Raw genomic sequence first — 16,986 nt, forward strand, 5'->3', positions numbered from 1 at the left:
TCGGCTTGCGAGAGGCCTCCATCCCCAGGGGAGACTCCCAGAATAAGGGTCTGATCCTGCACAGTGTCTGAGAGGAACAGACTTCACATATACACACACTTCACAAGAAGAAACCGAGCAAGCGGGGGGGGGGGGGGGGGGGGGGGGGGGGGGGGCCCTAACCAGCACTTTTCTTTCCACTGTATAGGTGCTGTGGGCAATGATAATCATGCTACTTTTCAAAAAGGCAATGGTCAGGATGACAACTTCCCCACAGTCCCTCAAACGGACTGGAAACCAGTCAGGATCCTATTCCACAGTTAATTGCAATAGGATCAATAGGAATAGCTTTGAATGAATCTTTTAACCTGCACTGGTGTTATATCGGCACTATTCTCATTTCACTGGTAAAATATCAAATCATGATCCTGATCAGATTATTAAATGCACCTTTGTGAGGTTTGAGGACTGGTTGCTGGTATCCAGTATGTGGATTCATCTCATCCAACACTTACTACAGTTGAGTATTGTTCGGCTGTGGCTCCTGCATGAACTCCAGAGACGTGACCGGAGAGAAAAATAGGCAAAGGCAGCAAAAAAGAAGTGCTGAGAGGGATGGGGGGTGGAGAGGTGGAGGGTTGGTGGAGTGCTGACCTGCCCCTTGGATCAAAGATGAGCTCGGGCCATAATTCAGCCGAGCGAGATGACGTAGCTCTGTCTGTGTCTGACACCTCAAAAACCAGCTCCACATGGGTGGAGGGCGCGGCCTTAATAAGCCCAGATCCTCTCCGCTGTCACACATCCCCCCCCCCCCCCACCGAGGCCTCGTAAATAGAAGATGACCGGTCGTGAGGCCAGAAGCTAGACCGAGAGGTGGTGAGAGACACAAAACAGTTTCTGAGAGGGGGAGGAAAGAAAAGAACAAGACACGGATGAAAATGGGGAAAAACGCGGTCAAATGTAAATGGATGTGTGATGATTCACTGGAGGCTTTGATCTGACACCGAGGCCCATGGACGTGTGAGGGGAGTTATGGAAGAGATGATTTGTTGGAGGCTGTGGTGAGTGGAATTTCACTGCCCATGTGCCTGCCAGGATTGGTTACCTTTGACTTCAACCCCCCCCCCCCCCCCACCGAAAGCACTTGTGAGGCTCACCCCAAATGATCCTGGAAAGAGGATCGAAAGCTGTGGCCTGTGCATGTGTGTGCTTGTGTACAGCCCTGCTAACACATGTACACTTTACATTATCCCCTGATTACTGTGGGCCTCCGTGGGCCTGCAAGTGCCTCTTCATATATGCATTTCTAAGTGTGTGTGTGTGTGTGCGTGTGTGTGCGAGTGTGTACGTGTGTGTGTGTGTGCCTCAGAGAGTGATTCAAGATGAAGCAGAGATGTTCAGCGGAGGAACAGGCCCAGCTGGTTCTCATCGGACAGAATATTACCAGCAGTGCAGTTGCTTTTAAAGCTACTTGTAGGCTGCAGCGTTTCCCTCAGAGCAGCCACTGACATGTCTGTGCTACAACCCAACTCTGCAACACAGACTGGGCAACGAACACCTGACGACCAAACAGAATGGAGAGGAGAGTGCAATCGAACCACCAGCCTTTTGGTGAGTGGACGACCCGCTCTACCTCCTCAGCAACAAGGAACGCTTTCCTTTACTGTCAAATTAAATATTCTGTGTTTCTAACTGAAGCCCTGGTCTTCACTGGGATGATTCCCTGAGAAACCATCTATTGTTTCTCTTTCATTTCCAGTAAGTTGTGAAAATGCGACTCACTCAGATCAGTTCTTATAAGGAAGCTACGTGTTTCAACCTTGATTAAGCAATCGCTTATTACAAATTGTGGTCTTCCACTGAGTCGTTTCCAGTGGGGGCTAACAACTCTGTGTTAGCCCCCACCCAGACTGCTCGGAACCTGGGTGTGACACTCCACAGTCAACTCTGCCTCACTGCCAACATTACTGCAGCAACCCGTTCCTACAGATTCATGCTGCACAACATCAGGAGAAGACGTCCCCTTCTCAGTCTGGAGGCGGCGCAGGTTCTGGTCCAGGTTCTCACTGCGAACTAACCCCCCCCAACGAAATCATGACTGTTTGCTGTCCTGGCTCCTAAACGGTGGAACGAGCTCCCCATTGACATCAGGACAGAATCAACTCTTAAATGAAGAACATTGTACTTTCTTGATTCTTGTTGTTCTGGGTTTGTTCTTTGGTTTCTTGTTTCAAACAGCCAGAAGTTATTCACGGTTCCTCTCGGTCATCGTCGTGTCCCACAGGCCTCTCTTCATGTGATAAAACAAGTCTGCCGGCATTTAACAATATCAGTGTTTCCAATAAGAGCCTGTATTTATAGCACAGGGCTCGACAGTCAATGAAACAACAGAGAGGTACATATTGGCTCATAAAACTATACGCACCTACACTCAGAGAGCCATTCGTCAGTTACTGTAACACCAAGAGACCATTCATTCATATGCATGCAAACTTCTCCAGCGTGCTGCCCCGGGGCTGATGACAAGGTGTTTCAGAAATCGCATTAGGGGCCCGTTCATAAAGGATTCATTGGGGAGTGTGTAACAGCTTGAAGCATTTAGACTTTGTTTAATACGATGCAGGTTCGATGCCGCTCCATGCTTTGTCTCCTGTGAGGAAAAGGGGGCCTGGGATGCCAGAGCCCCCCACTGTCAGAGTTAGCTTTGATATCTGGAGGTGGAGGGGGTGGGGGACAGGGCCGCAGAGTATCCCCTCTCCGTCTCACACACACACACACCACCACCACCACCACCACCCTGAACCTGGATATACCTGACTCTGCAGCCCTGTAGAGTTATGGCCAGCCGACGCACAATCCAAGCTTTGAAGTGCACCTCTCCGAGTCTTTGCAGCCCCTGGGAGATGAGAGTGGAGAAAAGAAATCATGATATACAGCAGTGTGTCCGTCGCAGGCCCATGCTGTACCTGTTAGGTGAGTGAGCCTGGTATAGAACTCTCTGATTTAGTCTAAATAAAGCGGAAAACGTAAATACACCAAAATCTATTCTTAACCTGCTTATTGTAATGGATTACATGACTTATACAGACAACATTGTTTCTTGGGGTTCAGCGACCAGCTCCAGAACAGGGGGGTAGTTCCTTCAAACCACCTACCCCAGTATGATTAATGGCCGACCTGCTGCACCACCTGTGTTCCATGTTAATGTCTGCAGGACTGGATTAGCTGTGGAGGGTGCACATCGGTATGCTGTTGATCAGTCGCGTCCAATGAGAGCGGGCGACTCAGCACAAAGCAACAAACCCATTTGAATTCAGCCCCGTGCTCAACTCAAACGCACTTCGGTGACTTGACAGTTACGAAGAACAGCGTCGCCAGAGCAATTATGTCGGCTACAACACAATTATATTCATTATGCATGTACGACTTCCAGAATCTGAACTTAAACCAGGCCCAACAGAGCGGGAGGGAGTGGGTGGGGGTGCTTTTGATAGGGTCAGAGTAAATTTGCTGAACAAATGACTGAGGGGCCGTGCACTCGGGTGCCGACGGGGCCGCCTCCTACACAAACAACGTAGCGTAATTAGCGCTGCACTTGTGACCCTGGTGCCAAGGTTAGCGCGACGGTCGGCCCGGGTTCACAGTGCGATGTGTCGGCCAGGTGGCCCGACTAGACGTGGGGGGCTGTGGGGAGGTTAGGCTGAGGCTCAGTCACTTTAGGGGGGCTTGGGGGGATGCTGTGCAGCAGGGCTGGGCAAACAGTAGTGCTGTTTGTTCTGCTGATTGGGCCACGCCAGTCAGGGTGAAGCTCAGCGGATGTCAACGCGGGGGTCGGTGTTTACGGTCCACTGTCACTGCCTCGCTGTCACCTGTGTCACCAACGACCCCCTGAGCTCTGCTGCAGTCTGAACTGTTGGTTTGTCCTGAAGCTACAGGACAGTACATCTGCCCCCGTGTGGCCTAAACTCATAAAATAATTCATCATCACCCTTCATCTGCATCGTAAAGCGACTCACACTGCCGACACCTCAGAGACCCCGACAATCTGACACTGTTCATTTGTCTCGACACTTGTCTTTGCTCCGGCGAGCATAAGGGCTGTGGTTCTCAGTCCAGGAGGAAATTATTGAATGTTTCGGTGCTCATCTGAGAAGGCTTCAGACGCGTGGCCCCCCCACAGTGCGGGCCCCTGGGACCCATCATGAAGACGACACCACATTTTTCTTTCCCAGCCTCAGATCTGAGTTATTAGCTCAGAGGCTGGACGCATGCTGCTGACGTGAAGAGGAGCCGTGATGAGGAAAGCAGGTGAACTGTTTAACTGGTGTTTCACAGCCATTAAAGCGCCATCACACTGGGTCACCATGACCACGAGGGCCGAGTCCAAGGCGTCTGGGGAGTCAGCATTATTTCATCTGCAGGGGGGGACTGTTGTTTGTTGTTTGTTTCTGGTGCCCTTGGATGCTCCACGTTGGCTATTGAGATAATTATATAGCTCACAGTAGTAACAGTTCTGTGAATCCAATTAAGTTCTGAAGAGTGCAACTTTTTTTTTTAAAACCCTTAAAGCTCCATTCCAACAAGACTGATAACAAGTTACTGATGCAATGGATGGTGATAAATACATGGATCACTCTTTCAAGTCTTTGTGTTCATTCACCTGTAAAACGTTTGTAAGACATATACGTAGTTTGTCTTGTTTGTCCAAAACTCTTTCCTGTTCCAAGTTGTGTTATACATGTGTATCATGGCCTATATTTTTCGAATGATGACATCTATCTACATAAATGTGTGTGAGTGTGTGTGTGTGTAAATAATATTTATAAGAATAACTGAACAAAGCCTTAAAGAACAATTCACAACACCTTACGGAAGAAAACTAAACTTTGTGCCAAAACTTAATTACTAACTCAACCCTCTGTTTATTATCACTAATGTAGATAATTGTGATCACACATGATCACATTCTTGTAAAAGATTTGATATGAAAAAGTAAAGAGAAAAACATTTTATAGACTATTCTGAGGTTGAGGTTTTCATGGAGGACAGGTTGGATAACAGAGGCAGTTGAAAGTCAAACAAGAACTAAAGGCCTCACAGATCTGGAGTCACACATTGTTTCTGGACGTGTATATTTTGTGTATCACGGCCACATTGTACCAATGAGCTGATGGGAACTTGGCAATTGCAGAGATATCTTGATATTAGTGGACACTGCAGTGCATCTCATGGATCAATTGATATTTCTGAATCGCTTGGTATTTTTGTCTTAATGTAAATGTGGATGAAACACGAGCAAATTAAAGGAACGCCCTATTTTTCTTAATACACTGCATTCAAACATTCAGCTGCAGGTTTATGAGGTTGTGGATTTACTGTCTAGCAGATGGCACGTTGGAAATGTGTCGAGCTCTTTTGATTTGTAGGAAGTGTGACCCTAAGCGAGGGCTGTTTCAGATTCTCTTCTGCTCAGACCTTTCATTGTTCCAACAGGATGTGATGCACTAATTATATTTACAAGTGCAAGGCCCCGGACTCCAGAGTTACACTAACATGATAAACACACCTGCTAAGGGATGAACAGAGCAGCCTCACACTGTTTGTCAGTGCACGTCTGCCCGGATGTTAAATCAATAAACTACCTCAGAAGAAGAAAGAAAACCTGATGCAGTCCACAGACTGGAGGAGTCTTACTCATTCTGGACCCCGACTTGTTCCACTTCTCATCTGAAAGGGATGTCGGTGGTTTGATGGGTTTTTATCATTTTTATCTGCCTCTTTGTACATTTGTGTCTCTGTCACTGGAGAAATGAACACTAGACCAATCAGTGCTAAAGGAACAACCACAAATGACACCAACCATCATTGAAAAATATTTATTTAACATCACGTTTTAGTTTGGTCTATATCCTCTATTTGTTAACACGGAGGAGACAGGATTTTTGCCCAATACTGCTGGCAGCCACCAGGTGGCGATTGAGACACTTTGGCTTCACTTTTGGGAGCCATCTTGTCTCCCATCTTTTGTAAACTTTGTGCTATATGGAGAAAGGATGTAAATTAGCATACTTTCTAACTTGCACATATTTAGATTTGGTAATAGCAGCAGATATGAGTAATTGTATTTCAAGTCTCTAAAACTCTAGATTGCAACGCAAATCATCACGTTGTACACTGAAGAAATCTAAAACACAGGGGTCACTGAGCATCAAAGTACCACAAAGGTCGGGTTTGTCGATAGTGATCAGGCTGATTGTTTGTCCACAACTTTATTATTATTATATTTTTTGGGATCTATTCTTTTCTCCAAATTAAGTTTATCAGAACAGCCAAATAAACCTTTTCTGACATAATCCAGAGTCTTGTGTGAACGTTCACATCGGACAGGTGTACAGAAGAGGGAGCAACATCTGGCATCATCTGTCACTCCCGTCAGAACCATTATTCACACACACACACACACACACACACACATACACATACACACACACACACACACACACACACACACACACACACACTCATAGGAACAGAATAGGAGTAATTAGTTGATGTGTGTCCAAAGAGTTGAACCTTTCTCTGTGTGTCCATTTTAATTTAATTTCAGTTGAATATCTTTGATGTTTATTTAGTCCAATCTTAGAAGGAAAAACACACGTGGCTGCACAACTCTAAGAAACAAGTAAAAGAAAATATGAATTTTCATTACTTCAGTCTCCAGAATAACTAGGGACTAATTTTTTATGTACCGTGTCCAAAAAATCCCAAACCAGAAATTCATCAGCTAAACATCACACGTCAATGGAGATGTCATGACTGAGCTGTTTCCTAAGGGCTCCATTAGTGGCACTGAAACTAGTGTGCTATACGCTGTTGACTCCCACTCGGCTGTTTTACACATCGGAGCGCTGCACCTGGATCAGCCTCTGTGCACCGCGGAGACGACGGCTCGAACCACGACAAAGTGCACAGGAGGGAAATGAAATGGTGTCTGTAGGCTGGTAGGGTCTCCATCTTCACCTGCTGTGTTGCAGCTGATAATGACTCTGAGAACCATTTCATTTCTGTTTCTCTGTAGTTAATATATTGTCTTTATAGTCTTACTCACAGCCCTTTACAGTTCAGTTGCTCTATTAACACACATTCATACATTGCATCTATCTATTTTCTCTATCAAACATCACTTACACACTTTGTGGAAAAGGCTCTGTCTTAGGTTCTTCTGTTTGACTCTGAACAGATCATGAACTCACTGATACATCTGAACTTCATGTTGAATTAACACCATATTCTAACCTAACTATTATAGGGAGGTTGATGTTGGCCTCAACAATTATTAAATAAACTGCCATGAAACTTTTACACAAACAATGTAGTCCCAAATGAAGGATCTATGATTCTGTGTGAGTGAAATCGTTTTTACATCTATTCTATCATCATAGAATAAATTATTATCTCCATCCCTACCTGCGACAGCATCAATCATCAGCATCCATGCAAAACTACATATAAAAGATCAGCCAGGGAAATATGACATGAATAATAATGATATCACACTGACAAGAGGCAATTTTTCTGGATAACAAGTCATTTTATTGTTGATACTTTAAGCACATGACACTGCTGATGAACACTGATTTCAGAACATCATGAAACATTTGTCCATAATGTGTCTTCATGGCCTGTTATCCGTCCGCTCACACATAAATATGTGTAACATAGTTGAATGAACAGGGATTCCATGGGACCAGTGACCTTGATGGTCGGCACGACGTCTGTCCATCATGTCGTAGCAGCAGCTTGAGGGATAAAGCTGATCCCACGTCAGTCTAGCTGGACCCAGTGTCCTGACGTGCCGACTACATTCATTCATTTGTGTGCTATGAATGTAAATATATATTCAAATCTCCCGGAGGAACATTAATCAGGCAAAGTTAGTCAACGATGTGCATATAGGAGCTTGAGTTTCTCATTAAAGACGTGAATAGGTAACGACCACAGATACAAAACAGCTGTGGGAGAGATGCAGGTTGTTTTTCATGCTCTTGATTTAAGATTAAATTACATAAAATCCCTCAACTGTGGTGATTTACAGACACATGTCACATGGCTCAGAGGAGCTTCAAATAAACAGTAAATCACATCCACTGTTTCTCATTTAAATAACAGAACAATAAATTAACACAGTTTGTTGTAAGATGCACTAAAAAGCAGCAGAAGTTTAATTTATCAAATTATAAATAAGAAATAATTAAAAACAAGTAAATAAATAAATAAATACATAAATAAATACATAAATAAATAAAGCAGATGATAGAGGTTTCATATGAAAACAAACAGTACACAATTAACCTTCCTGCCGTCTCTGGAAGCAGCACCTGACAGGCAGGAGCCACTGCACCAATCTGCTTCTCACGCCCGTCGTCTCATTTACATGGAAAAGGCTCTTTTTAACACATCGACTCTACAAAACACTTCAGGGCCGCATGCAGAAGTATGAGCCCTAGTGGGACGTCCATTCAGTCTCATGCCAGTGTGCCCCTCTCTCTCTCTCTCTCTCTCTCTCTCTCTCTCTCTCTCTCTGTGTCACAAGTGCCATCCATTTGGGCAAACAATGCCAGGCCTCTCTCTCCCTCCCCAGCCCCAGAAACAATGGCTCTCAATTACCAGTCAACAGTGAATTAGAATATTAAAAGGCGCAGAGGACGAGGGAGGAGACGGGGTTTGATAAAGCCCGAGGTGTGCGACCCGGTGAGAAGTCTGCAGATGTCGCCCGACGGGCTCTGTCGTGCCGGGGCCGCCTGTCTTTGACGTGTAGAGGGAGAAGAGGGAGGAACAAATCCAAAACCACCTCCACGCCGACATCTCCACACACGGGGCGCCCCATGTTCTTCACTTAATCCCACTTTATCCAAGAGAGGCGGGCTGTCAGGTCTGGGAAGGGGGGACATTGCAGAGAGGAGATCAGAGGGGAAACAAAAGCAGGACAAACACATCGGGTTAGACACATTTTAATGACTGTTTAACAAGTCCAAGGTCTGGGCCTGAAGAATGGGAGAATACTTTTCAATGAAAAGCCCCATAGAGATGCTTCAGAGCAGATTCCCACAGAATCTGACTATAAAATCTGTGTTTGCTGTGTGTGTTCATACAAATGAGGCTAATCAAGATAAAACACATTTTAATTAACCATTAATATGGAGTTTTCTCTCTACACTCGCCAAAGTGCTTGTTGAGGGAACTCTTTCTCATTGATATTGAAAGGTTTTGACCTGACTATGTAAATTGCCTTGAGATAATGGCGCTGAACAAATGTTAAACACCACGTTTTTAGCCTAAATGTCCGCTACTGGAACTAGCAATGCTATCACGCTCCCTGTGCACCCTTGGGCGAGAGCTTATGCAGAGTGTATGAGCGTGAACGTGGCCCCCGAGGAGGATATCAGAGGCTAACAGGCTAAAAACATGTAAATGACACATTTTCGAATCGCATTTGAATGTCCAAGCTTGCAGATACTACATTTAGAAGAAGGGGTCACTTTGGCTACACCACTGTTTATCCCTGAGACTCCAAAAGTGTTTTGTGGAATCAAACACTTCATCCCCTCCATCGGCAGAGTGGTGAGCAGATGATGAGTGAATTTAAATTTTTTCGGAGAACTATCCCTATAACTTTATCACGTTGATAACTTATATTGATGTGTTTATGACCATTGTTTCATTTAGGCCTAAATGCGTGTGTTAAAGTGTGTTAAACGAGGAATAAAATGAAACTACAGAAAGTTACAGTTTCTTAAATTAATAACAGCTGTTGAAAAGTTTTTCTAATACTCCAAATTATATTTGTTTTGAAACACAGTTATCAGCATACAAAACCATGCACGAGCTTTTAAAACTCATGTAACTTTAACATAAATAAATGGTAAAGTTCCAATTAGTGCAGCTCATTTGAATCGACTGGCGTTAGGCCTGATATGATGATCTGTCATTCTTCTGATCACATCTGCAGCTCAACACTTTAACATTAGTCACTAATAAAATGAGAGTGATTCGCTCACCACTCGTGTTCCAGATGGCGTTCGTGTGGTTCTTGTAGCCATTCTTCATGCACTCGTCCACGTAGGACTTGGGGTCGCAGCCCGACATGAGGATCTCTCTCAGCAGGGCGATGTAGGCGATGGCCAGTCTCAGCGTGTCTATCTTCGAAAGCCGCTTCTCGTAGGGAAACGTCGGCACGTGGCAGCGCAGCTCCTCAAAGGCTGAATTGATGCTGAGCATCCTCTTCCTCTCCCGGATGTTGGCGGCGTGCCGCTGCACCTTGTAGGGCGGATGGGACAGCATCCGATGTCCCCTGAGCTCGCTCATCTCCAGGGGCTCGTCGGCGCAGGAGCTCTCCCCCTCGGCGCTGGCGTCCTCCCCCGGGGACTGCACTTCGAGGTCGGTGAAGGTCAGCTGGGAGTCCGGGAACATGGGGGGGCCGCCGAAAGAGGACCAGGGGGACATCTGGCCTGTGGCTGCCGTGCAGTCCAGCAGGAAGGTGTCCAGCTGGGTCTGGAACTGGAAGTTCTGGTCCATCTGTCCCCAAAACGCAACATCCGTGGTTCCATCGTGGTCGAAGTCAAAGAGAATGTCCTCCATATTTAAAAACTAAATAAAAACTAAAGGGAAAACGAAGTAAGATGTGCAGGGCTGATGGTCAGAGTGGAGTGAGACAGCAGAGCGCACGGGTTTGAATGAGCTGACCTGCACGCGCCCCAGTCTCTCCTGCTGTGTGTGGCAGCATCGCAGACACGTCTCCTGGATTAAATACTTCCAGGGCCTCTATGATTCTCTGCGGGTCGCTCCGGCTAATTCTAAAGGCTGAAAGGGAGCTCTTAAGAACACTTTACCCCTCCTCGTGGATCGTTCTTTGCTTTAAAAACGCATTACAAAGAAATCAGTTGATCTCCAAATGACAAAAGACGGGGGTGGATGGGTGGAGAGGGTGGGGGGGACACGTGTCCAATTATAAACTTCTCCAAGTAGTCCCGCTAATATTGACAAGAAACACTCAGTATTTAGCAGGCAGTGGAGGGCCTGTGCGGAGCATTGTGGCGCAGCGGGCCGCGCAAACCCGACGGCCCCTCTGAATGGGGCCTGTTTTATCTATTAAGGCTCAGCTGACAACAAACACTGCTGCCAGAAACACATGAGCGCGCATTGTCTCTTCAGAAAGTAACGAGATGTTAATGGGGGGGGGGGGGGGGGGGGGGGAAATCCGCATTTTAATATGCTCTTCTCTCTATTTTGGTTTCTGGGTTTTATTCTGGTGGGGACACATTTTTGCGCGCTGCACTTTATTTACCAAACGGACCTACACGAGTCAGCGTGTCCCAGCAGTGATCACCACAGCTCGTCCCACACACTCCGGCTCCACTGGCCACATTAATACGCTGCTAATTTGCAAATGATATGACTGACAAAACTGTGGCGAGGACGCGCGCTGTAATTACGCACGGGGGTTAATCAAGTAGCCCGGGGGGAGTCCCTTTCTTCCCAGGTTGGATAGAGGGCAACCCGGGACGGACTCTAATTCAAGAAGGCTGTATATGTTTGCGAACACGTGGTTCTGATTTGACGAAGTCCTCCAGGATGCTAATTTAAAGGGGAATCTGTTTGTTGCAGTAAACACAGGCGGCGTGTGTATCCGAGGGTTTTATCAGACGGCAGCAGCTGATTTAACCCGGATCATCCAGAGGAGCAACAATGAGACAGGTGAAGCTCGTCACTGACGAACAGCAAACAGGGCTGAGCCGCACAGGTGCTGGAGAGAGAGAGAGAGAGAGAGAGAGAGAGAGAGAGAGAGAGAGAGAGAGAGAGAGAGAGAGAGAGAGAGAGAGAGAGAGAGTTGGTCTAATTCATTCCAAAGAGCTTGGGGAGACTTAGCTGCCATAAATAAATACATGTAAGTCAGAAGTGTAAATATGGGATTCTTGTTTTAAGCTCTAATCAAGCAGATTAAACACAGGATCCTAATGACAAGACGTGTCAGTCTCCTGCATGTTGCTCCGGTTTCATTTCATGGGTTTTCCGAGTTTAAAAAAATCAACTCATGTTTTCCTTCTTAATCCATACAGATGTGATTTGTGTTGAAAAATCAGTCCGGTATGAATGAGATCTGTGAGTTGTCCACTGAAGGAAAAGAAAGGCCACACTTTGGGTTGTGTTAGATTAATAAAACCTGCAGTATTTTATTTGTTTTACAGTTATTGCAAACCACTCTTTAAATTCAGTGAAGCTGTGAGACTGAGACTGATCAGCTGAGTTGTTAAAGAACCCAGCAGCCTCCTCAGTACAAGTAAATCACGCACGTGTGCATGTTATCACGTCACTTTCTTCCTAAAGGTGTCAGAATCGATTTAATCAAAACGGGCGTAAAGACACGGAGCTGTTTTTAAAGAACACTTTGGTTGAATGAGAGCTGATAAAAAAACAAGCAGATGTCCTGGTGCAAAAATATTAAAGCGTCCGTGAAATAAATAAAGAAGCTTCCAGACCACATTTTCAATCCTGCAAAATGAAAAAATAATTTATATTAAACAAATCAACGCATTCTATGAACGGATCAGGACTCAGGAGCATATTTATCTACGAAACTTAGTGCATTTCTTTAAGTAGGATATTATAACAACCGTTTCATACATGCGTTTGCGTCTTTGTCATGAAGTGTTTGTGTGTGTGCGTGTGTGTGTGATGGTGTGTGTGTCTGTGTGTCTGACTGTCAGGACCTTCTGCCAGCCTGCCAGCAGCATCCTGCTCCCAGCTGACGGTCTCTGGTCTGGGTGGGTCCGGGCTGAAGAGACGCGCCTGTCAGATCCAGATCCACCTTATTGTCTTTAGCACCATTCAAGAGAGCTGGGGGGGGACTCATTATAACAACGCTGAGCTGAACACTGAAGCAGACATGTGGAGTTTGGCGCTTCATGTCTCCTGATTGAGAGATTGAATAATGAAATAATCGCAATATTAAACCATAGTTTGGTGTGTGTGTCATAACTCACTGACATGCAGGCTGCACTGCTCCTCCGTGTCCTTGGAGTAAGATCCCATCCCGGGCTCCGAGCCCAGAGGACCGGACAGCCTGGAAAAGTCAAGTGGGCGTTGGATGCAGCACGAGGCCACATGGTCACAATTAGGCCCGATGTGGATGAGAAGCTGTTCCCCACCTGGGACTCGCTGTGTGCAAACCAGGGACGGTAATGGAAGAGTAAATCAAACGTACCTCACGTGCACACTCTCTATTTACAGTCTATGATCCGCACCTGCTCTTTCATGTCCCAAGTTATGATTTCAAATCAGTGACACACTGTGGGGGGGGGGGGGGGGGGGGGGGGTAATGTGACTGTTAGCTCACACGTTTCCTTGTGTCATTTCCTAAGGAGCTGTGCTGCTCAGAGTCAGCCATGATGCAATAATACAGTCCAACCCCCCCCCCCCCCACTTTTATCTCCCATTCTTTCTCCTTCACACTTTCAAAAGGTCTCTATTTCTGCCTCTTACATGTAAAGTTATGTAGCTCACACACACACACACAGAGAGACACACACACACACACATTGGCATACTGTGTTCCATAGCCCCCTTAACCTTAACCATCAAAACTATTTGCCTGACCTAAACCTAATTCTAACCCTAATTCTAAAACCAGGTCTTAACCTTAGCTCATTGAAAAAGGGAGGACCTGACAAAATGTCCTTGCTTTCCAAAAACGTCCTCACTCTGTCGGGTCTATGCTTAAAAAGGTCCTCACAAACATGATGGGCCAAGATACATCCAAATGTATTTTAAAATAAAAAAACAACTACCCTAATTTTAAGTGTATCTAAATAAAGTACTCTATTTTTGTTGTTTACAAATATTTTTCCAAGGCAGCATCAAATCACATGGGATATATTTATATTTGCCTTTTTTGAATATTCCCTTCCTGACAAACTTACTCAGTTTATTAAGTGGTCCGGTTGCTGCAGAACAGTCCTATCTCACAATGATGAAGAAAGTAAAAGAAATCCTGGATCTGCTCCCTGATGTGGATCTGCACCAAATCTTTATTGTTTCTTTTTCTGACGCACTTCTTTCAACCAAGTTTCATGCCGATCCATCTGGTACTTTAACAAACAAACACGACAAACAAACAAACAAACACCGATGAAAACAAAACCTTCCTGGGGGAGATAAAAAAAATCCTCATAATCTGACTGTGTAAAAACATTTATGTCCCCACAACATGAGCAATAACTGGTCCACACACACACACACAAACACAAACACACACACACACACACACACAGACACACACACAGGGTGAAAGTTGTAACCAGCAGACATGAGATAGTCCATCAATGAAACAACAAAAAGACAGATTAACATTTCTCGGTTCTGTTCAATGACGCACATCTTGTTTGTTTGGGTTACGCTGCAGATACACATCTTGGTGCTGAACGCCCCTGGGATCAGTCTTGGCCGCTGTGAGAGAGAATGGGGCAAAGCAGCCACAGTGTAATCTTGAGCCTCGGCCACAAACAGCTCTTTGATCCGCGCTGGGACCGGGCCCATTACAGTGTCACGGCACATTGAAGCGATATCTCAGAGCCGAAGTTGCCCTTGACCACAGATCGGGCCTCAGATAGCCCCGGGCCTTTACCTTTAAAGGTAACTGCAATCAGCGCTAACGCAATGAGCAGCTATGTGCCCAGCATGAAACCGGCATGCCAGTCAACTGAATGAAAATGATGCAGGAAATGCCTCCAACTCACAGCGTGAAAATCTGTCTTGGATGTGAACATTTTTTGTGGATGTGGGGCAACATTCATTTCCAGCCTGAACTCTCACTGCATCGGCATCACTCTCACTGTGTGTGTTCCCCTGGATTTTAAGCATTTGTGAGACGTGTGTCATCTCCACGAACTCAGGCACATGTGAACCTGCCGACAGAAATGAACCTGAATCTAATTCTTGAAGTCATGAAGCAGTTTATTGGCCCCGTGCCCGTTCGTGTCTGCACTTCAGTCCCAGGTCTGGGTCTGGAAAAAGCATCACGGTCGTAAAGCGGGCTTCAAGCAAACACCCCTACAGGGGCAGCACCCCTCTCCCCGGACCTGCTCGACCCTGAGGCTGGATCTACGCCCTCGGCTTGATGAAAACACACTGGTTTAGCAGGGTGTGTGTGTCTGTGTGTGTGTGTTTGTGCTGTGTGACAACAGGTGGTATTTAGATAATGTGACTATGGCAAACCACAGGCTTCCCCTTTCTCTGGGTGTATCTGTTATGAGATGTTTGGCTCGTGCCTCTGTGGAATATGTGAAAGGCAGCAGAGTGGTGATGTGCAGACAGAAGTCATCAGTGGTGACACCTGACCAGATGTTAGCATGACCCCCCCCCCCCCCCCCCCCCCGTCCCATCCCCTCCACCTCCCAAACACTACCTGACTGAGAGATTTCAGTTTGCTCCTTGTTTTCATCAGAAAATTAAAAAGAGGACACAAATTTGGATAACTTCCAGATCTCAAGGACCATGAAACTCACTGAACCCATAAAAAGACATTTGGGTCCAATAAGAAAAGAAAAGGGCCAAGGCCACATTCTGTTTCAATGACAGCAACAATATACTGGAGATAATGAATTGGCCTTTTCCAACTCCTTGTGTGCTCAGCAATATGTGAGACGTATTGTAGTGGAGGACTCTGCTCAGCTGGAGAGGATCCTGTCACATGTCTGTTATGAGAGCCACTCTGGTTATTGTAGTTTGTATGACATAAGCATTTCTGCTGGAAAACATTGGAAAGATGATAAAATCTGTGATCAGACTTTGGATTAAGCACGACAGTAATTCAGTTAGGAAGTTGTCCGACTTGTATCTGGATTTTAAACCCTATTATGTGATAAAACGCCATCCTATATTTCCCATAATGCTCCCTGCTTGATTCCCCCTCAAACTATGATGAGTCAGACCCAGCTTTTCAATCATGATGTTTCAGCTCATTTTTAATAATATCAAATTACTAGTTAAAACCAAACTTACTGGAAAAACCTGAAATAGAAAAATACAATGATCTGTAAATAAGTGAAAAACTCCAAATCTAGACTTCACAAAGATTCAATCTCATCAAATCGTTTACATTATATCAGAGAGTTATTTAGCTTTAGACAGTTATTTAACCTTCAACAAAGCTCAGCCGTAATTAGTTTGATCTAATAATGTGTGACTGGGCCAGCGATGGACTAACACAGTGATGGTTCTTCGCTCTGATGATTCTGCAGCTCTCTTTTATGGAGACACTCGCTGAAACCAGATGTGAATATGCTCCTGTTGCGACTCCACTTTCTTGGCACAAAACACTATCAGTTCCATGGAGAGAGACACACACACAGACACACACACACACACACATGCATACACACACACCCCGGATGATACTCAGGAGATGGTCTTAACAGGCTTGAGGGCGTCTTAGGTCACCGCAGAGACATGCCGGTGGACACACTGCCCCTGAGGACCAGCTGCTGGCTTTGTTCCTCACACCAGTTGTCTCCATTCTGTTGTTCAGGTCAGCGAGGTGTCGCACGTTTTCCCATCTTCATTAAGAGAGAACGGCTCAGGCTTTCTCTACTCGCTGCTTGAGTGGGCCACTGAAAAGCCTCTCCGTCACTTGGGACATTCACACTTGGGGACAATCCTGGGACAGCATTGACAGGTCGAGTGGTGGACAGGATATAATGTCCGAAGCAGACGTGAATTTAGAAGAGCTGTGGCTGAATTGAGGTTAGAGAACAGTGAAAAACAGAAGGTGAATAAGTTGTTGAACACACAGAGACAATGAAAGACAAAGTAAAGAATGCAAACAGGGAAACATCTCTACAACACTGTGTCATTAACTGGGTGTTTAAATGATAATCCAATTATCTCTTTATTTGTATCTCTATGTATGTATGTATGTATGTATGTATGTATGTATGTATGTATGTATGTATG

At 45.5% G+C, this 16,986-nt stretch overlaps 1 protein-coding gene across 1 annotated transcript; it reads right to left on the reverse strand.

The window, feature by feature from the left end:
* Window positions 1-7,572: 7,572 nt before the first annotated feature.
* On the reverse strand, window positions 7,573-10,999 carry LOC133967502 (pancreas transcription factor 1 subunit alpha). Its single transcript, XM_062402992.1, has 2 exons — window positions 10,038-10,999; window positions 7,573-8,913 (listed from the first exon to the last, which is right to left on the reverse strand). The coding sequence occupies exons 1-2, from the start codon at window positions 10,615-10,617 to the stop codon at window positions 8,876-8,878; spliced, it is 618 nt and encodes a 205-aa protein (XP_062258976.1). The 5' UTR covers window positions 10,618-10,999; the 3' UTR covers window positions 7,573-8,875.
* Window positions 11,000-16,986: the final 5,987 nt, after the last annotated feature.

This window comes from Platichthys flesus, chromosome 13 (assembly GCF_949316205.1).
Source record: "Platichthys flesus chromosome 13, fPlaFle2.1, whole genome shotgun sequence".
Taxonomy (NCBI): Eukaryota; Metazoa; Chordata; class Actinopteri; order Pleuronectiformes; family Pleuronectidae; genus Platichthys; species Platichthys flesus.